Source organism: Gorilla gorilla, chromosome 13 (assembly GCF_029281585.2).
Source record: "Gorilla gorilla gorilla isolate KB3781 chromosome 13, NHGRI_mGorGor1-v2.1_pri, whole genome shotgun sequence".
In the NCBI taxonomy this organism is placed as follows: domain Eukaryota; kingdom Metazoa; phylum Chordata; class Mammalia; order Primates; family Hominidae; genus Gorilla; species Gorilla gorilla.
This window is the reverse complement of record NC_073237.2, coordinates 117519043-117541469: the sequence shown is the minus strand read 5'-3', so window position 1 is coordinate 117541469 and position 22427 is coordinate 117519043. Positions and strand designations below refer to the sequence as shown.

Genomic DNA, 22427 nt, shown 5'->3' with positions numbered 1-22427 from the left:
ACCTTATCTAAGCTCACACAGAAAACCTTTGTGAAATTCAGGGTTTTTATAGACCTTAGGTTAAGAGGTCTGAATTCCAACTTTGTAAATGTAAGTTACAAAATGCAGGGAGACATACTAAACTAGGACTCATATTGGCCTCACAGGTCTAAGCTCTTTATATTGACAGAGTAGGAAATAAAGAAATCCAGAAGTGGAGGACATGAATAGTAGAATTAACTATATCCCTGCCAGGTCATCCAATCTGCAGTTGTAGTCTGTTTCCTAAGCCATCAGCTTATCTACCTCTACCAAGTCTTTGCTAAGACAAGTTTTTTCAGAGAGTTGAAGGTGGCATAATCTATATCTTTCTGAATCTCCTCTAGATTATACACCCCACGGCTTTTAAGTACTTTCTATGTAATATATTAAATCCTTTCTTACGAGTTTCCTCTTGGCTCAGCGTGGTGGCTCACGCCTGTAATCCCAGCATTTTGGGAGGCCGAGGCAGGAGGATTGCTTGAGCCCAGGAGTTTGAGACCAGCCCTGGCAACACAGCAAGACCCCCATCTCTACAAAAAATTTTAAAAAGTGGCCAAGCCAAGTGGTGTGTGCCTGTAGTCCCAGCTACATGGGAGGCTGAGGTGGGAGGATCACTTGAGCCTGGGAGGTCAAGGCTGCAGTGAGCTGTGATGGTACCAGTGCACTCCAGCCTGGGTGGTAGGGCAAGACCTTGTCTCAAAAAAGACAAAAAACAACCTCAGGCTATTGTTTTGTTTTTAAAAAGAGCTGCTTCTTACCTGATTTTGTCCAAGTTGAGAGTCCTCTGTGAGGGAAGACTCCAGCTGAGACAGACTGGGTGATGACGCTGAATCTGCAGAGGTGCTGGTGACCAATTCCCCTAAAGCATCTACTTGTCTCCTCAAACTGTGTAAAGTGCCCTCTGTCTGCCGCTTTCCTTTAATTAATACTTCTGCTTGCTTGGACATACAGTGTCGGAGTTGGGCCTGAAAAGTGTAATAAGACTTAGGGTTTTACACAGAAGAAATGTACTAGAACTACCGCTCAGCTTCCTCACATACATTTGATAGGCAAATCTGGCTAACAGTAGGAATGGCTGTCGAAAATGCTCATCTTTAAAAAGAATTGTAGGAGGTGCCAGGTGGATACTTAGTGTGCATAAACCTTTGCTTTTCTGTGTTGTCATTAACGGGGCCTTTCACCTGGCCCAGTTTTTCCATGCTAGCAGTGCTTAGGATTTCTGTATCCCTTGCTTCTCCATTAAATTATTGCCTCATCTCTTTTTTCCTTTTCTGTTATGACTGAGAAGATCAGTTTATACTTGACAACTGGAGTGTCTCCTGATTATGTATTTTTTTCCTAAGTCTTAGTTTCTTGTCTATAAATGACTAGGTATTTAATCCTCAACTTCATACTACTTTTTGGCTTTTGCCCCTGCTATAATCAAGTTATTCTCTCAAAGTCTATAGCAGCGCTGTCCAACAGAACTTTCTGCAATGATGGGAATGTTTTACCTCTGGCTATCAATATAGAAGCCACTAGACACATGTGGCTATTAAGCACTTGAAATGTGGCAAATGAATAACTGAATTTTTAACTTAATTATAATTTATTAAAATTTAAATAACCACACATGGCTGGAGACTATTGTTGGACATCACAGGGCTCCACTCAATACTATAGCACTGCACTCTCTCATCCCATGCTGTCTACATAGCCATTCCCCCCACATAAATGTAACCTCCCACCTATACTCTTAACTCTCAAATCTTTAGGTCAACACTGATCAGTAATTCTAGACTCCTATTTTTGGCTGCCTACAGACAGATATCCTTCCCTGGATATCTCACAAGGCCTTCAAAGTCAACATGTTCTGAGCCAAACAATTCCTTACCTGACATTCAGCCTACTTTTCCAGTATCCCAAATCTTTCCTGCCACCACTGGCCTGTGATAACCTTATAGTTCATCACTGTGTTTCTACTTCCTGTCCCAAATACTTAGATTCTATCAGTTCTAGCTGAGGTAAAGCAGCATTACATAGGTTAAAGAACACTGGAGTCAACACAAGAAGTCATGGTTTTGAACACTGATTGCCATTTACTGTGTGACACCAACTCCTTGAAGCTTCAGACATGCCATCCCTGACACTGCTGGCAGGGCTGCAACAGCATGAATGTGAAAGCATCAGGTAAATGTAACTTTCCCCTCCCCTCCCCAATGTGCCCAGTATCTCATACTGATTTTTTGTTTGTTTTAAAGGGCAACCTTGAGTCGGTCTTCCCGGTGACGCAGTTTCTCCCGGAGTGCTTCTCCACGCCAGTGTTCATCCTTTCTCAGAGGGAAAATGGAGATATCATGAATCATCTGCTGCTACAAATGGAAGCCAACTAGCCTTTCCCTCCCCTACCCCAGCACCCCCACATCTGTGTTTTAGCTTAGCTGGGGGAGGTGGTCAATCCTACGAACCCAGAGAATAGCAGGATAAACCCTTACCATTATGTGAACTTGGGAAAAGTTCAGTTTTTCTTCAAAAGGTCCCTCATTCATGGTAAATGGAAGGTTCTCTTTCAAGCTTTCCAATTCTCCTTCTAGGTTTTCGTTTCTTTCCAAAATAGCTTCTAGATCTGGTAGTTCTGGAAGAAACTGATTAAGATTCTTCAAGCTGGTTCTGATTTCATCCTTCACCTCAGATTTAAGTGTCCTCATTGCGTCACTGATTTCCATTTGTCTTCTCTCCAAATCTTTTTGGTTTGCCATCTAAACAGTGAGTTGGTGTCAAATATCATTGTATAAAATTTCAGACTTACTTGGAATTGAGCTGTATGATGTGCCATGTATTTAAAGATCTATAAATATCAACTACTATGATTACTAGAACTGTAAAAACTTGTGATTTTTCAGATACTCAAGAATCTATAAGCTACTGAATAAATTATTTTATTGGCATTTTAACTGGAACAACTTTCATTTAGAAAAACCATGTGCATAAAGTTCCTTGAAGGTGAATTACTCTATAGAAGACAATCTCTTTGGAGTCAGACAAAGCTAGTTACCAATCTCATTTCCAGTATTACCAGTATGACAGGGCAAGTTGTCTAACATCTGATCCTCCATTACCTCATTTATACATGGAGATAAATACCTTCTGCTCAGAAATGTGAAAACTAAGTGAGAATTTACATGAAGCACCTCAGTGGCACCCAACTGGCAACTAGAGTAAATAAGCCACAAATGAGAAAAGGGCCATTTACTGAAATAAGTCATAAGTGATCTGGATTATAAATGCTAACGCTGGAATTTTATAAGTGAAGAATCTGGTGGCTTGGCAATATACATTTTTTTTTTTTTTTAAACACAGGGTCTTGCTCTGTCACCCAGGCTGGAGTGCGGTGGCACAATCTTGGCTCACTGCAGTCTCAACCTCCCAGGCTCAAGCAATCCTCCCCCCTCAGCCTCCCGAATAGCTGGGACTACAGGTGTACACCACCACACCTAGCTACTTTTTGTATTTTTAGTAGAGACGGGGTCTCGGCATGTTTCCCAGGCTGGTCTTGAACTCCTGAGCTCAAGCGATCCACCTACCTTGGCCTCCTAAAGTGCTGGGATTACAGGAATGCAGCACCGCACCCAGCCTAGAGGTTTCTTAAAGTGTTACCAACTGCATTTGATGCCTGAGACTACTCTATGTGGCTCTACCCCATATAGAGCTTAGTGAAATACGAAATTTATACCTGGTGCTAATTGCCTTACCAAATTTGCAAAGGCAAAATCACTAAGGGCTTGTGGTCTTTAAATAATTTTTTTTTAGTCATTTTTTCTTGAATTAAATGGTGGGTATATGTGGGGCATCAGGGGATTGGAAGCACAGATGAAACTAGAATGGCCACGTGGGGTCATCCAAAAGACTAAGTATAGCAGGGCCAAATGAGTGGCTACAGCAGCCCGACTAGAGTTCAGGGATGGCCCAGATGCTCTAAAGGACACCAGAGATATCAAGGATTAGAGACTCTACCAGTCCAGGCATGAACTGGTTTAATACTCTCTGCCTGGCTACATTATGTGATATCAAAGGTTTCCCCCAGACCATCTTTTCTTGCTCAAGGGGTAGGGGAGGTTTTGGCTCCTATAGACTTGTTTATGGCATAAAATCTAGCATTTCAACATAGTTCTTTGGGACATGAAATATGATGCTCAAGAATTACCTATTTTCCTTGAAAAACTAACATTTTAAGAGCTTGTCAAATTTAAGAGAATTTTATAAGTATATTTTTAATAGTCAAGGTGCATTTCTAAATTTTAAGGCTAAAAAACCAGATTTGACTTAAAGAACATTCTTATAATCAGCTTTTCTATACTACTATAGAAGGGATATTAAAAACAATACAATCTGCCTGAGCCCAGTGAGTCCTCTCTCCCCAGGCTGGCCAGCTGGGCTTCGTGGGCACACACCTGTTTCTTGAGCTCCGTGTATTCATACTGCATCTGGTTGAGCTCCTTCATCAGGCGCCTGGCCCGCTCATGGTTGTCCTGGGCTACCAGTTCAATTGTTGCCATTTCCTTTTGCATGCAGCTGTTCTCCTGTTTTTGCTCCTAGCACAGGAGGAAGAAAATAACTCTGCGATCTAACACGTGGAGGTGTGGTTTGCTGGCTTACACACTCACTAGCTCTATAACTTCATTCCCCTTCTAGGCCTCAGCTTCTCTAGCTGTCAAATGGGGATAATTCTATCGGCCTTTCATGGGCAGATCAAATACAGCTGGGAGTATATACACGTCAGAGTCTGTTAGCATTACCTTTGATAATAAGCTACTATCTCTTTCTGAGTCTTCATTAATTGTCTGTAAAATGAGAATAATAATGCCCATCATCACAGGGTTACTGGTAGGATTAAATTTTAGACATCTATATTCCATCTTTATGACGATCTGCCTATCACTAGTTATCAGCGTATCCCCTTTGAGAGACACACATGGTTTAAAAGTTCCTTTCATACGACAGGGCTCCACTAACCCCTCCAGAGGGTAATGGAAAAATCCACCCCCTTGACAGTTCCATTGCTGCTCACCTGTCTCCATCCACCATAAATTATTCTGACCTGAGTGTCACTTCCCAAATTTATTTCAAGGATGAAAGCATGGTAGATTGAGCTTCCTGGTTTCAGGATAATGATTAAAGCTAATGTTGGCCAAAAAGGGCAGGATGAGGAAAATTTGTAGGCACTGACTACAGCAGTGTAATAAAACTGGCTGGGCGCAGTGGCTCATGCCTGTAATCCCAGCACTTTGGGAGGCCAAGGCGTGCGGATCACAAGGTCAGGAGTGCGAGACCAGCCTGGCCAACATGGTGAACCCTGTCTCTACTAAAAATACAAAAATTATCCAGGCATGGTGGCACACGCCTGTAATTCCAGTTACTCAGGAGGCTGAGACAGGAGAATTGCTTGAACCTGGGAGGTGGAGGTTGCAGTGAACTGAGATCATGCCACTGCACTCCAGACTGGGCGACAGAGCAAGACTCTGTCTTGAAAATAAAAATAAAAATAAACTGTCTATAAGCCTGGCACGGTAGCTCATGCCTGTAATCCCAGCACCTTGGGAGGCTGAGGCAGGTGGATCACCTGAGGTCAGGAGTTCAGGACTAGCCTGGTCAACCTGGTGAAACCCCATCTCTACTAAAAATACAAAAATTAGCCGGGCGTGGTGGCGCACACTTGTAGTCCCAGCTACTCAGGAGGCTGAGGCATGAGAATTGCTTGAACCCAGGAAGCAGAGGCTGCAGTGAGCTGAGATTGCGCCACTCAATCTAGCCTGGGAGACAAAGCAAGATGCCATCTTAAAAAACAACCGTCTAGAGAAGGCTTCTTCAACACCCCCTCCTCCCTGCCAGTGGAGGTGTAAACTTAGGCTTGCTGGCAGAACATGCTCTCTACTTTGTGCTGATAATGGCTGTTCACACGACAGTCTCCCCAGCCAGCCAGAGCTCCATTGAAGCTGCACCCGTCCCAGGTAAAACTTACCATCAGCTTCAAGGACAAATGATGCATAAATACATCAATAACAACAGCTGGGTTCAGGACTAGGTTGATGGGTAATTTATTTTCTCTATGTTGAAGTGGTGTTGCAGTTTAAAATTTTAAATTTATCATTTCCTCACAAACTGCCACGGCAGCAGGTACTCACAAGAAGGTTTTTCTCCAGCTGGCTCCGCTGGATCTTAAGTGCTTCCTTCAGGCTGGCCACCTGCTTCTCAGCTTGCTTTCTTTCTGTCAAGAACTGGTTCCGCAGAAGGCTGAAGTCTGCCCTCATAGAATCTGCCTCTTTCTGGAGGGCCAACAGCTCACCTGACTTCTCCACCAATTGCTGCTCCCTTTCTGAAAGCTGCCGTTCTGAAATGAGCATTTTCAGTAGATTTAGCCAAAGACCCCGAGCCAGCTGTGGGCAGAGCTCCCCTTCCCTTGTGGCAGATGCATAATGGTGATATGCTACCCATGCAGGTGCTTTCCTCCATTACAAAGTCGTACAAGCCTACCCTGACCCACACCAAAGGCCCAGAAAAAAACCCAGATAAGGGTGCCTTTTGAAGTAATTGGTTCCTGGAGGGCCTGATCCCAGAGTGACAGATAGCTACTATCTTCTCTTTCAAGTCTTTGAGACCAGTGAGAGGAAACCCAGCACCAATCCTGAAGTGTGTGGAACAGCTGAAATGTTTTTTATAAACATTGATTTTCATAAAGGGAGACACACCAGTACTACTTCCTTCCACAGGAGGCAGTGCAGTGGAAAGTGCACAGCATTTGGAGCTGGCTCCTACACTGGCATGAGCCCCATTTTATACAAGAGGAATACATTTCCTGATGTTCAATTGGAATAACGTATGCAAACACCTGGTACATAGTGAGTACTCGACAGATAATGCTTACGAAATAAGTGACATTTAAAAAATATTTTTCTTATCACCCTATTTAGAGGAGCACCCTGCCCAGATTTTACTTTTCAACAACTCTGGCATGATCAGAACTCGACATATTTTTTAAGTTTCATTTTCATAATGAAATGATTGGGTCTGGGTATATCAAGAGTTCCCAGGGAAAAAGGAATAATAACCCTTTCAGATCCCCAAGCCCACAACATTTTCCAAGCATTATTAAACCCTGGAGCCTAAGAAAGAGAAAAACCATTTACTGATGTGAGAACAATCATTTACCCTGGATTCCCATGTCAACTTCATTTATATATGGTTCAAGAGAGAACAAACTGACCTAAAAGCAAACACCTGTATTCTGGTACCATTCACTATGCCAAATCTGGACAGAAGAACTGTTAATATGATTTTTTTGACACTTGAGATGAAGTAGATGATTATTCCCAAAGCTCATAGGTAATATACTTTAAGAGTATCTTTTGGCAATTATTCACGTGAATGTTCCACTTTCTTGAGATGGCATTCTCAAAGGAGACAATACGAGCAAGGAAGGACTTGCTGGTCAGTCTCAGGATTGTATCTCCTCTGAACCTGCTTCCTCATCTTTCACAGCGGTATCATACCTCCTGCTTTACTTCTCCTGCCTCCTCTCCTGGGCTCTGGCTGGGGTCTGGATCTCTTTAAATACTTTTGCAAGACAACCAGCAGAGCCAGTCCATACCCCATCTCCCAGTGAGAAGTTCCAGAATACATACTAGTTTGGGAGAGTGTCTTCTCCAGGCTCTCACACCACCTCTCCTCTTCCTGCAGAGTCCTAACACGCTCTTCAGCCGCCAGCACCTTTGAGAGCACTTGGTCCAGTTTGCTTTTCTGGTCTGTTAATTCCTTTTCCAGCTGGTGCTGTTGCTCCTTCAGTGTCACTTTACTGGTTTCTAATTTGCTTTCTTCACTTTCTCTCTCTTTCTGGAGTCTCTGAAACATCTTAATAAAGAATAATCTTGATTAGTCATAAAACAACAAATAGTGTCCCAGAGAACCTGCACGGACATGAGACAGATTCCAGGTCAAAAGAAAGTAGAAGACAGCCCACAGGGACAATTCTATTACAGAGGTGATCAAGAGGGCTTGGGAAGCTATCTGGCCACCATGTGAGGAGGGGATTCAAGCAGCAAATGGCTCGTGGCTGTTAAGTATCTTTATAGGACTGATGTTCTATGATCGTTAAAGGTCTGTAAGAGAGTCACACAGTTGGTATAAATGCTACCCATGGCTACACAGGGCAGTTAAGCAACACATAGTCCCATGGGGGATATTTCTCAGCAGCTTTCTGCCAGGGGAAAAATAGGCTCACATGAGCCACAAAATGCTTTTTTTATGTAAAATCATAAATGTGTAGTACCATTTCCTGTTGGACTAGTTTGAGTTTGTTTTCTTCAATCTCATTCTGAAGCACTTGAAGTTGTTGTTGTTTTGTCTCCTCTTCTTTCTGACAGTCTTCAAACCTATTTGCCCATTCACTGATGTCCTTCTGGAGTCGGGTCTGCTCACTGAGCAATACATCCTGATGCTTGGTGGTGTGAAGCAGGTCCTTTAGGTGAAAGAACAAGTGGAAACTACTAATAAAGCCATCTTTACTAGAGGTGGCCAGTGCCAATCCAGTATCTACTAAGTCTGACAGAACGAGAGGCATAAAAGTTTATTTCCTTTATTATCTCAATAAAGTTACAGGTACAAGAGAATTTAGATGTCTAATCCAACTTTTTTTTTTTTTGACAGTCTTGCTTTGCCAAGGCTGGAGTGCAGTGGCATGATCTCGGCTCACTGCAACCTCTGCCTCCCAGGTTCAAGCAATCCTCCCGTCTCAGCCTCTGGAGTATCTGGGACTACAGGCACATGCCACCATACCCAGCTAATTTTCTGTCTTTTTCGTAGAGACGGGGTTTCACCGTGTTGGCCAGGCTGATCTCGAACTCGTGGGCTCAAGTGATCCACCTGCCTTGGCCTCCCAAAGTGCTGGGATTACAGGCGTAAGCCACCATACCCAGCCTGTGTCTAATGTTAACTTTTTGTTGTTGTTGTTTTTTGAGACAGAGCTTCACTCTTGTTGCCCAGGCTGGAGTACAATGGTGCAATCTCAGCTCACGGCAACCTCCGCCTCTTGGGTTCAAGCGATTCTCCTGCCTCAGCCTCCCGAGTAGCTGGGATTACAGGCATGCGCCACCACGCCTGGCTAATTTTGTATTTTTAGTAGAGATGGGATTTCTCCATGTTGGTCAGGCTGGTCTTGAACTCCAGACTTCAGGTGATCTGCCCGCCTTGGCCTCCCAAAGTGCTGGGATTACAGGTGTGAGCCACTGCACCTGGCATAACTCTTAATTTACATAATAGAAACTGAAGTCTAGAACTTGCTTGAAGTGCTTTGAATTACAGCACTAGTCTCACAGGACAACACTGAATTACCTTTAAGAAAATCATTAGAAGTACGAGGGTCAAAAATCTGCTATATTCAATATCTGACAAGATAGAGGCCCAGATTTGGCGGGTACTCTATGGCTCAAGGAGTAATCAAATCTAAGCCCAGCCTTTAGAGGCCTCATCTGTGTCATGGATGAGAGATGGCCCATCTGGTCCCTGAAGCCCCAAGAAGGGCTGCTGAGAGACTGCTGCTGGGCTCTGGTCTAGCCACCACCCTACTTACTAGCTTTGAGTAAAACTGTTTGTATCAAGAGTTCTAAGGCTAAAATAAATTAGCAAACCACTGCTCTCCACCAAAACTTTTATTTATGTGATGGTTATGTTACATAAATGGCCCTATGGTATCTGCTGTTGTGAAGAGGAACCAGCCTACTTGATTTCTTTGTTATTTAAACCAATGGTCTGCATACCCTCAGTATACTACTAGAATATTACATTTGTTAACCTTACCTGTTTTGCTAGGTTCAAATGGTCTTGGACATTAGCTAGTTCCTCCTGCAGTGAGTTTACTGCTTCTCGTTTTTCTACAGAAATGACATTCTCATGAAATAAGAAATACATACGTATTTACTGTACAGATTCCCACTAGCATTCCCAAAAAGTAGAGAAGTTGTTTTAAGCTTACTTCTGTTACATGTATGACTATGCCACACTATCTCATTAAAGGCCAAAAGAGAGTTACATGCACAATCCAGATTTGGGCTTGGAGCTCAGGTTTTTTAAGATTTTCATGTTCAAAATCTCACGACGAAAAAATTACAGATAATACTTAATGTTAGGTGTTTAAAAACAGCTACCTTCTGCATTGCTGGTAGAAAAAGAAACTTAACCTTTCAGGAAGGCAATTTGGGAATAAATTTTTTATCTATATTGGCTTTGTCAATTACTAGCTGTGTGACCTCTAGCAAGTCACTTCTCATTTAAGCAGTCACAAGAAAACTAAGCTTCAGTTTCCTTATTTACAAATGAGTAAAATAATTTTTATCTCATAAAAATGTTATGAGGATTAAGTGAGAAAATGAAATACCAAGGATATAAAAAATGTTCAACAAGTATATTATTAGCTAGAATTACTCAGCAATTTCTTCTAAATAAATTATCATATTTATAAACATTTGGTAATTTTAAAATCTTTATTTACATCTTTGTTTTTGTTTTTCAAACTAGACACACCCCTAGGAAAAATCTGGAAGGATATTCACCAAACTGTTACTAGGAATCTATGAGGAGTGAGGTCAACAGCAATTTTTATTTCTTTTTGCTGTTTTAAAATTGTTCTCTAAGGAACATGAATTAGGTTTTTTTTTTAAACTGACTTTATTGAGATAAAATTCACATATCATGTCCTATTTAAAGTGTACAATTCAAAGGCTTTTAGTATATTCCAAGTTGTGCAAACATTACCACAATCTAATTTTAGAAAGAAACTCCATGCTCATTAGCAGGAATTACTTGTCATAAGAAAAATCAAAGAATCTAACGAAGGGCAAGGAAATCACACACTTTCACTGTTTTGCTGCCTTATACCTTGGAGCTGCTGTTGCATTGCTGAAATGTCGTTATGCAGTGACAATTTGTCTCTGTTTAGTTGGTCTAGTTCCTGCTGCAGTTTTCTGACATTCCATTCCAACTTTTCTAAGTTTGATTGCTCCATTTTGCTATTTTCTTCTGCTGCTGCTAAAACCCTACCACAGAGAATAAGTCAGACTGTCAAATATACAAGCACACACAGGAGATGACTGAGGTGTTATCCTTTCACAACATACAGTTATGGAAAGTATAAATGATAATAAATCTTCACAAAATTTAAGACTCATTTTCAGAATCTTATTATCAGCTTTCTAAGTGGAGACTTTTTTCAAAAACTGACTCACTAAATTGAAGTTTTATAAAAATCATGGATTAAAAACATGGATAACATTCAGAATTCCAAAAATCTGATAAAAATGGAGCTGTGACAATCGAAAGAGTAGAAAACAATTGTGTGTACAGTAGGATCTGTCCATATAGCAGACATGCATGAGCATGTATTGTAGTACATAAAGGGAGTCATACAGTGTGGACTTGCTTTTGGTCTGGCTTCTTTCACTCAGCGTAGTTACTTTGAGATTCATCCATGTTGTGTATATCAATACTTCATTCCCTTCTTACTGCTGAGTAGTATTCTACAGTGTGGATATACCACAATTTGTTTATCTATTTACCAGGTGATAGACAATTTAGGTCATTTCTAGTTTTTGGCTATTACAAATAAGGCTGTCATGAACATTAGCATATATACTGTGTAGAAATATGCTTTCATTTCTCTTGAATAAATATAATACCTAGGAGTGGAATGGCTAGATCTTCTGGTTGGTGTATGTTTGATTTTTAAGTAACTGTTAAACTGTCTTCCAAAGTTTAACAGTTACTTAATACCATTTTACATGCCCCTCAATCATATATGAAAGTTCCGGCCGGATGCGGTGGCTCATGCCTGTAATCCCAGCACTTTGGGAGGCCGAGGCGGGTGGATCACGAGGTCAGGAGATGGAGACCATCCTGGCTAACATGGTGAAACCCCGTCTCTACTAAAAATACAAAAAATTAGCCAGGCGTGGTGACGGGTGCCTGTAGTCCCAGCTACTCAAGAGGCTGAGGCAGGAGAATGGCGTGAACCCGGAAGGTGGAGCTTGCAGTGAGCCAAGATAGTGCCACTGCACTCCAGCCTGGGCAACAGAGCGAGACTCCATCTCAAAAAAAAAAAGAAGTTCCTGGTTAATATTAACATTTGGTATGGCTGTTGTTCTAATAGGTGTGTAGTGATATCTCACTGTGGTTTTAATTTGCATTTCCCTAATGAGTAATTATCCTGCGTATCTTTTCATGTGTTTATTTGCCATCCATTTATCTTCTGTAATGAAATGTCTGTTCAAATCTTTTGCCCATTTAAATAATTGGGTTGTCTTCTTATTGAGTTTTGAGAGTTCTTTATACATGTATTCTGAATACAAGTCCTTTATCAGATACATGGGTTGCAAATATTTTTTTCCCAACCTGTGACGTATCTTTTCATTACCTTGTGTCTTTTGAGGAGATGTTTTAAATTTTGAAGTCTAATTTTATCAATTTATTATTTTATGGTTCATGCTTTTGGTGTCATACCAAGAATTTTTGCCCACTCCAAGGTCACAAAAGTTTTCTGCTATGTTTTATGTTTTCTTCTAGAAGTTTTATATTTAGGTTTTACATATATGTTTATGGTCCTATATATAAATATAAAAATAAATATGTATATATATATTTTTTTGAAACAGGGTCTCACTCTGTCACCCTGGCTGGAGTGCAATGGTATCATTATGGCTCACTGCAGCCTCAATCTCGCTGGCTCAAACAATTCTCCCACCTCAGCTTCCCAACCTGGCTATTTTTATTTTTTATTTTTTTTTGGCAGAGACAGGGTCTTTCTATGTTGCCTAGGCTGGTCTCAAACTCCTGGGCTCAAGTGATCCTCCTGCCTCAGCCTCCCAAAATGCTGGGATTACTGGCATGAGCCACCGTGCCTGGCCTCATTTTAAATTCATATTTATATATTATACATAGTGAGGTATGAATTGAGATTCTTTTTTTGGTTTTGTATATCCAATTGTTTCAGCCAACATTTTTCTAAAAGACCATCTTTTCTCTACTGAAAAAGATGCCTTTGTATCTTTATCAAAATCAGTTGTTCACATATATGTCAGTTTATTTCTAGACTTTCTATTCTGTTCCATTGATCTATGTGTTTATCTTTACACTAATACCACAGTGTTTTGATTACTACAGGTTTATAAAAGTGTTACAAATCAGGTAGTGTTAGTCCTAAATTTTTGTTCTACTTTCTAAAAGTTGTTTTGGTGTCATACCTAAAAAATTGTATAAATTCTATTCTAGGTCTTAGAATAATTCGATTCTAGGTTCATATAATTTTAGAACTAGCTTGTCAATTTCCACAAGGAAAGGCTATTGAGATTTTAATTGTTAACTGTTTTGAATCTAGAGATCAATTTGAACAGAACTAAATCTTTAACAATGTTGTCTTCTGGTCCATGAACAAGATATATATCTCCATTTATTTCCAGCATGTATCATTTTACTTAAAAAAAAAAATAGATTTTAAAAAAATGCTTTTGAGCAAAAAAAAAAAGCTAGAAGGAAATTCTCCAAAAAAATGCAACTGGCAAAATGTATTATGATACCAAGTTTGTGGTGTATTTTATCCTTTTCTCTATTTTCCAAATTTTTTATAGTGTGTTTATAATGCTTTGGCCTGAAGAAGTGATCCTGCAAGCTTATTTGTTCTTGCTCTCACCTTTTGGTTTGTGCCAACTTTTTTTCCCAAATGTCACATTTCTCTTGGAGATCTTCCTTTTCTTTGCTCAAACACTCAACACACGATTGTAAAGCTCGGGACTCAGCAGTCATTCGTTCTATTTCTCGTTTATCCCTCTCGAGGAGCTGCTTCTGCCACTCTATTTCCCCTTTCTGCTGCTGGGATATCTGCTGCAAATTCTCTAACTCCAGTTTCTCCTAAATCAGATAAAAGAGGACTCAAACATCTTAAATGAGAAAGACTTCAGTTTCTTAAGGGTACATTGGCTTTGTTCATTACCTCTAGCACTGCCACCTGAGTCTTCTCTAATTCAGATACCCTTTGGTCATGTTGTAGCTTCAAACCTTGTAGCTCATTGTTTTCAAGTTGCAACATGTCCAGAATATTCTTTAGTTCTAAGGGATAGAAACAAAGCATGGTCCATGATATTAAATGAACTTGGAAAACATTTACAAAATGAAACAGAAAACAATGCTATTGACTAATACAAGACAATTTTAAAAATTTTGTTGAGCTGAATTAATGGTGCTAATTTTATTTTTAATAAAAAATTCTCTAAAAGTATCGTTAAATACTATTTAATTTGTTAAAAACATTTTAACAAGCCAGGTGCAGCAGCATGCACCTGTAATCCCAGCCATTTGGCAGGCTGAGGTGTAAGGATTGCTTGAGCCCAGGAGTTTGAGACTAGCCTGGTTGACAGAGCAAGATCCCATCTCCATATAAATAAATGAACAGACAAACATTTTAACAAAAACATTTAATTAACAAAGATCTGGTTCCAAAGCATTTGCTTCTACATAAAAGAATCAACTAAAAGCATTTTATATAAAATTGATCAAAATAAATTAAAAATACTTTGAAATACAGACTGAGATTTATATAACAATTTTTTGGCCTTTGAAATACAGATATTTAAATATTAACTTTTTTTCTGATCATAGAGATACTTGCTTACTGTAGAAAAGCTAGAAAATACAAAAAAAAAGCATAAGAGAAAAAAATGAAAACCCACCATTATTTCACCACCCCAAATCACTATTACAATAGCATTTTGATGTATTTCCTTCTAAGAATGCATGTGTGTGCGTGTGCGCACGCGCGCGCACACACACACACACACACTCTCTCTCACACATTTTAAAATAAACTGGGACTATACTCCATATTCATTTTTTACCTACTTTTTTTCATTCTTCTCATGGGCATGTTTGCATGTCATTAAAGGTTAAAAATATGGCTTTTAAATTGGTCATCTGTTTCCAATTTTTTGGGGGATGCGGTGACAGGGTCTTCCTCTGTTTCCCAGGCTGAAGCATAGTGGCATAATCATAGCTCACTGCAGCCTTGATGTCCTGAGCTCAAGGGATCCTCCCTGCTTGGCCTTCTGAATAGCTGGGACTATAGGTGCACATCAATGTGCATCGCTAATTTTTGAATATTTTTGTAGAGATGGGGTCTCATACATTGCCCAGGTAGTTTTGAACTCCTGGGCTCAAGCAATCCTCTTGCCTCAGCCTCCCAAAGAGCTGGGATTATAGGCATGAACCACCACACCCAGCCTGTTTCCAAATTTTGTCATTATAAATATTGCTGCGATGTACATACTTGCCCTTTCTGGAGGAGTAGAAATGGGCTGACTAGTTCAACAGGTGTGAATTTTAAGAGTCTTGAAACACTGGGAGATTGTCCAGTTTATACCTCAATTGATAGACTGTGAGTGCTCTTCTTTCAGCACACTCTGATCAGCAATGAGCATGATTATTTTGCTTTTAAATAAAATTTATCAATTAAAATGGCAGAAAATAACATCATATTCCTTTTATAACCTGCTTGCTTTGCTTATTAGTAGTAAGGTTAAACTTTAAAGTTTGTTTGGCCATTTGTTATTTTTTCTGTGACTTGTAATACAGACATTTCCAACCTCAAACTTTGTATAATTGTTTTCCTTTAAACTTACCGGTTTTATGTTTAGACATCTGCCTTAAAACAACCTGAAGATTTTCTTCCTCTTTTTCAATTTCCTGCTTTATAAGTGTAAGTTGAGTTTTTCTTTCACTAATCTGAACATTTAGTTCTCCTTTCTGAAAACTCAGTTCTTCCAGAAGAGATTTTACTTCCTGTGTTTGAAAAAAAAAAAGTTATTCCCTCCTGTGACTGTAAATGAAAATTACTTCAAAATAAGTTCTGTTATTTATTGTTTTATATCATAGAAATTCTAATTTGGAAACAAGCTCATTTTTGCCTTTTATGTCAAGAACAGCATTATATTTTACAGAAACCTATTTCTATATAATAGAAGAAAGTAACATATTCTCTTCATCTAAATATATTTGCAACATTACTGTAAGCAAGGCAACGTCTATAGAGAGAAAAGCCTGACTGAGACATGGCTCCTGCTCTGGAGGGGCTTAGTACCTTGTTGAGTGGTAAGGCAGGGAACATAAACATGATCACAAAAGGCTAGGCCTTCATGCCCTAGGAAACATCCAGTAGAGTGTTTCTAAACTCAAAAGAAGGAAACTCCTTCTTCCAGGAGAAAGAAAAAGGTCAGAGAAGTTTTCTTTTTTTTTTTTGAAATTGAGTCTCACTCTGTCACCAGCCAGGGTGCAGTGGCGCGATCTCGGCTCACTGCAACCTCCGCCTCCCGGGTTCAAGAGTGCCGTGGTGCAATCTCGGCTCACTGCAACCAACTACCTCCCAAGTTCGAGCAATTCTCCTATCTCAGTCTCCCGAGTAGCTAGGATTACAGGCACATGCCACCATGCCTGGCTAATTTTTGTATTTTTAGTAAAGATGGGGTTTCACCATGTTGGCCAGGATGGTCTCAATCTCTTAACCTCGTGATCTGCCTGCCTTGGCCCCCCAAAGTGCTGGGATTACAGATGTGAGCCACTGTACCTGGCCAGAAGTTTTCTAAGAGGAGGTGGCATGAAGCTGCGCCATGAGAAACAGGTGGGATCTGGCTAGTGATAGGGGAGAAAGGGAATTCCTGGAGAAGAAATGGTATGAGAAAGGTACAGGGGCAGGAGAACTTTGAGCATATCCAGAAAACAACAGAGGGGGAACTACACATGACAGCCACTGCATGGATATGTAACAACACCAAACTGATTTTACAGAGGAGGCAAGATTTTAGGAATTTATATTTTCATTTGGGGAGAAGCAATGAAAATACATCAAAGTAAACCTATAGCACTGTCCTACGACTCTTCAGAAAACGCTAATAAAAAACACACCCTAATGTGATTGCACTTCTCAGTTACTTCAGTCTCTCCCAGTCTCAGAGCTTCCTGGAGGTCAGCTTTTGCCTGGACCATGCTTCCTTGGAGTAGATGCAGCTCCTCCTTTTTATGCCCTAACTGCCTGTCCAAGACAGCCATCTCCTGCTGCTGACTTGTCACCTGTATTAAAGGGAAGAGTAAGTTTGACAAAGGCCATACAGCCCTCAGTGCTAACCTGGAGATAATTTAGTTGTGAGGTAAAATCAGGAGCTAATATCCTAGCCCCCAAGAGTCAGAAAAGCCAGGCAAGGAGTGCAAGGGTGAAATGCCTAATGAAAACCTTGAGCTCACATACTTAAAACCACTCAAATCACAGTGATCACAGTAAGAACAATACGATAATCATGATTATCCCTCAGGTTATAGTTTTCCAAGAACTTTTATTTTTATACCCTAATTCCATTTTGACATCCTTGGTGATGGAAGTTAGTCAGAGATTTTTAAAATGTATCCATTTTTAAAATTAAAAAGTCGTTGCAATTTTAAAGACAATACATATTTGTTTATAAAAAAAAAAAGAAGACCATGCAGATATGCAAAAGGAAGAAAACAGAAAATACTCAAAATCCCCCCTTATCAGATGACCACTTTTGTACTTTGGTATTGACTAAAAATACAACCATAAGTGTTGATAAAGGCATTTAACAGAAATGATCTCATAGAGTATACCATGTTTTGAGACTCACCTTTTTTTATTCAAAAATATTGTATTGAGTTGGGATTCAAATTTAGTTCAGACTTCATGCTTAACAACTATAATACATAGCCGCATTTATTCTTTTCTACAATTAAACATGTATTACTTTTATAATCATAACGTGCTGTGTCAGTTGTTTTTTCAAGGCGTCTATTGCCATACCTGGCTTTTCAGGTTTTCCAGCTCGGCTCTTTTGGCCTGAAGAAGCACCTCAGATTCTTTAAGGACCTGCAGGTGGTGATCCTCATTGCGTTCTGCCATCTCTATGTCTTTCTGCAGTTTCTGAAGCCTACAAAGCACCAGCAACACTAGAGCAGATCCTAAGGGACTCGGAACCCCAGAGCTGTCTTCCAGCACAAACCCCTTGTAGCCCTACAGAGGCCTTACTTACTCTTCTGTCAGTTTTTCCTTCTTCTTGCTTAAACATTGGAAGTCTGAGTCTTTTGCTGCTACAATTTTGTTTATTTCTTTCAAGATTTCTTCTTGCTTGATTTTGTGCTGCTCCAAATCCTTTGCATCAGCCTGGAGCGATCTAAAGCACATTGCTTGATTCCCCCCAGGTCCTGTAGACTTACCATGCATTATTTATCATAAACCAATTATTATCCCCTTAGAAGCAAACTTTTCATTCATCTCAATGTATACATCAGTGGCTTAGGGAATCCACCTACCTTAGCTGCTGATCAGCTTTGACGAGGTTAACAGCAGTTTCCAGAGCTCTCCTTTCTAATTCCTCAGCATCTGACTCAGTTTGCAATAAACTTCTCTTGGCATCAGTGAACTTTTCAACAGCATTTTTTGTCTAGAAAAGAAACTGTCATTAAAACCCATTCAGTTACAATACTCACTCACAGCTACTGGCCATGTAAACCAGTACAGCTCTTTTGGAAAACAAGATGATACAGAAAGACATAAAAATGTCCATTCACTGTAACTCTAATTCTCGGTAAATAATTCAGAAGCAAAGAACTACTGTATAAAAATGCTCAATGTATAATAATATAAGACCTGACAAATAATAATAGGCTAAGTGATAATGCATTAACAAAGTGGAATACTGTGTAGCCTTTAAAATGATCAGATGACAATGTAGCAACACGGAAGAATGTTAATATTATGTTGGCTGAGAAAAATAAATTTAAAATGGTATAAGCACTGTGAGAGCAACTATGTAAAACTACATGTGTCAACAAAGACAGAAAGACTATATAAAAATAAATACAGTCATTTGAAAGTAGTGGAACTAAAGATGCTTTTTATTTCAAAATAATCTGTAATACTATTATATCATTTTAAATATTAAAACTATCTACCCAACTAAGTGGGAATGAAGTGATTTTACCAAGATTTCCTCCACACAGAAATTCTTGCTGTACTCTATAGTTATTATCAAGCGAAGTAAAAATGCATTGATCTGGTGATAATGTAATTATGGCTGACAAACACAAACATTAAATACTTTGCAAATGTTTAAAAAAAATCTTCCTATATAAGATTTGGTAAAAACACATTTTTTTTTTAATCAACTTGGTTTCTTTTTCTGCCTAACATAAGATGCTTAAAACAATGACATCAAAAGTTCCAAAAATAAATAGAGTGTGGTTTGCACTTGGTTGAGCAGTGACTCACCTTCAGCCAAAAAAAAAAATGAAGTCTGCCATTGTACTAAAGCCAGAGGAGTCCGTATGTTAAATTTGTCTATTAAATATCTGTGTGGATGCAAAAGGGTTGGCAAGCTCCCAGAGAGCTACATATTTTACCATACGTCTTTCCATTTCAGATAGCTTGTTTCTGTCAGTTTCACCAGCAAAGCACTGGACAAAACTGGCTATGCATTCCAGAAAAGCCACCAAATAGTTTTTTGTCTCCTTCTATGTCAGGTTTTAACATGTCTGGCACACTCCTTCCAAAACGCCACTACTTTCTCTCTCCTCCTCCTTCTTACCAAGCTGCCTCCCTGAGTCATTTTGGGAGGATGAAGGTGAAAGAACTTACCAGCCTTGGTTCACTTACTACCTCTGCCTACTACCACTGCCATCAATTTTCTTTTGATGATTTTATATATCTATACCTATATATATTAATATATAACCAAAATATACCAAAATTTATAATCAAAATATACCAGTGATATTTTGGTGATATATCATCAAAATATCTTATTATATATTATTATACCAGTGATATTTTTTTCCTCTAGTTCTGCTCACATCTATTTTCTCTCACAGTAATCCAACATATGACAACAGAAGGAACAGCTCATCTGAAAAGAAGAGGACTTTTTCCATTCTTAATTACTCACAAAATTTCTTTAATAAATAATTTAGTTCCTAGGTAATAGACTGCTTTTAATTTAAACAGATTCATGTTGAAATAGCAAAATACAAATAATAGTTCCTGAGGTGTTTCATGTGGGTAAGGAACTCTTTTCATCCTGGAATTCTCATCTAACTAAAAGAGCCCTTGGCTATGTGACTGGGCCAGTAATGAGCCTCTCTGAGCTACATCAGTAAACCAAGCTAACATCATCTATACAGGGCTGCCAGGAAGGTTAAATGAAACATTTACAAAATGGCCATGTGTAGCCATAGCAGTGGCTCAATAAAAGGTAACTCCTTTTTCTCCCCAACTTCCCTCTGTGTTGTGGTCTAAAAAATATTATCGGGCCAGGCGCAGTGGCTCACGCCTGTAATCCCAGAACTTTGGGAAGCTGAGGCAGGATCACAAGGTTAGGAGTTCAAAACCAGCCTGACCAACATGGTGAAACCCCGTCTCTACTCAGGAGGCTGAGGCAGGAGAATCGCTTGAACCCGGGAGGCGGAGGTTGCAGTGAGCCAAGATTGCGCCACTCCACTCCAGCCTGGGTGACAGAGCGAGACAACATCTCAAAAAAAAAAAAAAGAAAATTATCTCTGACCAAAAAATATTTTGTATCATTATCAACCTGAAGACCAAAGTAATACTTGTGAGGTCCATTGTAGCTTAATAAGAATATAAAGATTGACCTATTTAAAAAAACACAGGTAGCAGAACCCAAATAATTAAATATAAAAGATACACACAGGATAAGGAGGTGGGGTGTGCTAGGAACTAAGTAACTTCAGGAATTTTAAATATGCTGTTTTATTTAATCCATGCCGAAAAGCCTACGTATTCTTAGCCTGAATTTATAGATAAGAAAAGCAAAGCCAGGGGACTTATATGACTTGCACAAATTCTCACATCTTCTTAACTAGCAGAGTCCAGCCTGGAACCTGGCTGTCTGACTTGGACAACTGTCCTCTTATCACACACATTCTCTTTCTAATCCTTCAGGTGGACAGTAAGCTGACTCACCCACACTGAGCTCACACCCCAAACCACAACAAGACAAACCTTTTCTTTAGTGCATGAAAGTTCACTCTCAGCCTCTGCCAGGAGTCGGTCAGCTTCCCTGAGCTCTGAGCGACGTTTCAGAAGAGTCTTCTCAATGCACTCAATTTCATCTACAATATCTTCATGATGTTTGAGTGATTTTTCTATTTCTAGTTCAGTCATAAGACTCTCAACATTTCCATCAATGAAGTCCCTAAAAAATAATATATACACCCATTAAAAAATTTTAAATGTAGACAATATAGATACTTGTAGCCTAACTACTAAAAAGATCTACAATGATTTTCTAATTTTATATGAGAATAGGTAAGAAAGACTGCTACATTTGATTTTGTTCAAGGTCTAGGTTTACCATCTTATTAAACATGGAATTCCTATTGGCAATAAATGCATAATATGTAAAATGCATGACATGGAATTGTTTGCCCTTTTAAGTATAACAACAAAGATTATTGTGTTGTCAGCACTTGACCAAGAAAATGTTGATACTTCTATTCTTTTGAGGTATAAAAATAAAGCAAACCACTACCACAATATTCATCCATTCCCTCAAAACTATCCTTCAAGGGCAGTTCATAGGCTGCCCTTGAAGACTACCTGATTTTGTGATTTATTCCATTCGGCTGAAGTAAAACTCTGGTGACAACATTTGACACATCAAAAACTGTGACACACAATTCAATATCTTAAGGCTAACATGATGAAATTATTTGAAAATTAGATTATCTATGTATGACTGCATGACAGAAAAATATGAAAATAAATTCAACATTTAACAGATTCTTTCTCTTTAAATGAAGGCATACATATGATTTTTACTTTCTTCTTGGAACATTTTTGTGTTATCCAAACTTCCTAGAATAGTATTTATTACACTTTTATAACTATGAAAAGAAGTGGCGATCCTACCACCCTATCATCTCCCTCCAAAATACCTCAAAGTAAAAAAATTCCATTCCCCAATGTGTATACCCACAAAAATAACAGACATAACCATCTCCCTAACCTTCAAACATCTAGCCCCTATCTTTTAGGTGTGGCCCTTGCTTTCACTTGCCAGGACTATTAGTCAGATGTCTGCTGCTAGATGGCAGTGACCATGTCTTACTTACTTGTGTCCTCTGCAGGCCTCCCTACCACCCTGGGGTCTGGGCCAGTCTGGGTTAAATGACAAAAACTGGGGAACTGTCATAATTCATGGACTACTGCAAAAGACAGGCTTTTGCATAATTAACCCAATCAACAGATGCTGCATTCACTAAGTGACCCTATGACAGGTGCTGGGACACAGAGATGGAGGTCCAGCTACTGCCTTCAGGAG

The 22427-nt window shown here is 39.4% G+C and overlaps 1 protein-coding gene across 6 annotated transcripts in view; it reads right to left on the bottom strand.

The window, feature by feature from the left end:
• The window catches only part of CNTRL (centriolin), a 102483-nt gene that overhangs the window by 1593 nt on the left and 78463 nt on the right, over positions 1–22427 (bottom strand). For 5 of the 6 annotated variants that reach the window (XM_031014841.3, XM_055351821.2, XM_055351819.2 and 2 more), the window contains 18 exons: positions 21107–21299; positions 18403–18533; positions 18123–18263; positions 17894–18020; positions 16990–17154; positions 15711–15870; positions 14030–14145; positions 13730–13947; positions 10927–11084; positions 9850–9923; positions 8324–8512; positions 7680–7905; positions 6183–6388; positions 4797–4841; positions 4452–4592; positions 2496–2759; positions 2268–2330; positions 780–986 (listed from right to left, as the gene is read on the bottom strand). In XM_031014841.3, coding sequence (XP_030870701.3) covers positions 780–986; positions 2268–2330; positions 2496–2759; positions 4452–4592; positions 4797–4841; positions 6183–6388; positions 7680–7905; positions 8324–8512; positions 9850–9923; positions 10927–11084; positions 13730–13947; positions 14030–14145; positions 15711–15870; positions 16990–17154; positions 17894–18020; positions 18123–18263; positions 18403–18533; positions 21107–21299 — 2824 coding nt within the window. The remainder of the gene's footprint in view (positions 1–779; positions 987–2267; positions 2331–2495; positions 2760–4451; positions 4593–4796; positions 4842–6182; positions 6389–7679; positions 7906–8323; positions 8513–9849; positions 9924–10926; positions 11085–13729; positions 13948–14029; positions 14146–15710; positions 15871–16989; positions 17155–17893; positions 18021–18122; positions 18264–18402; positions 18534–21106; positions 21300–22427) is intronic. The other variant, XM_055351820.2, reaches the window with a different exon arrangement.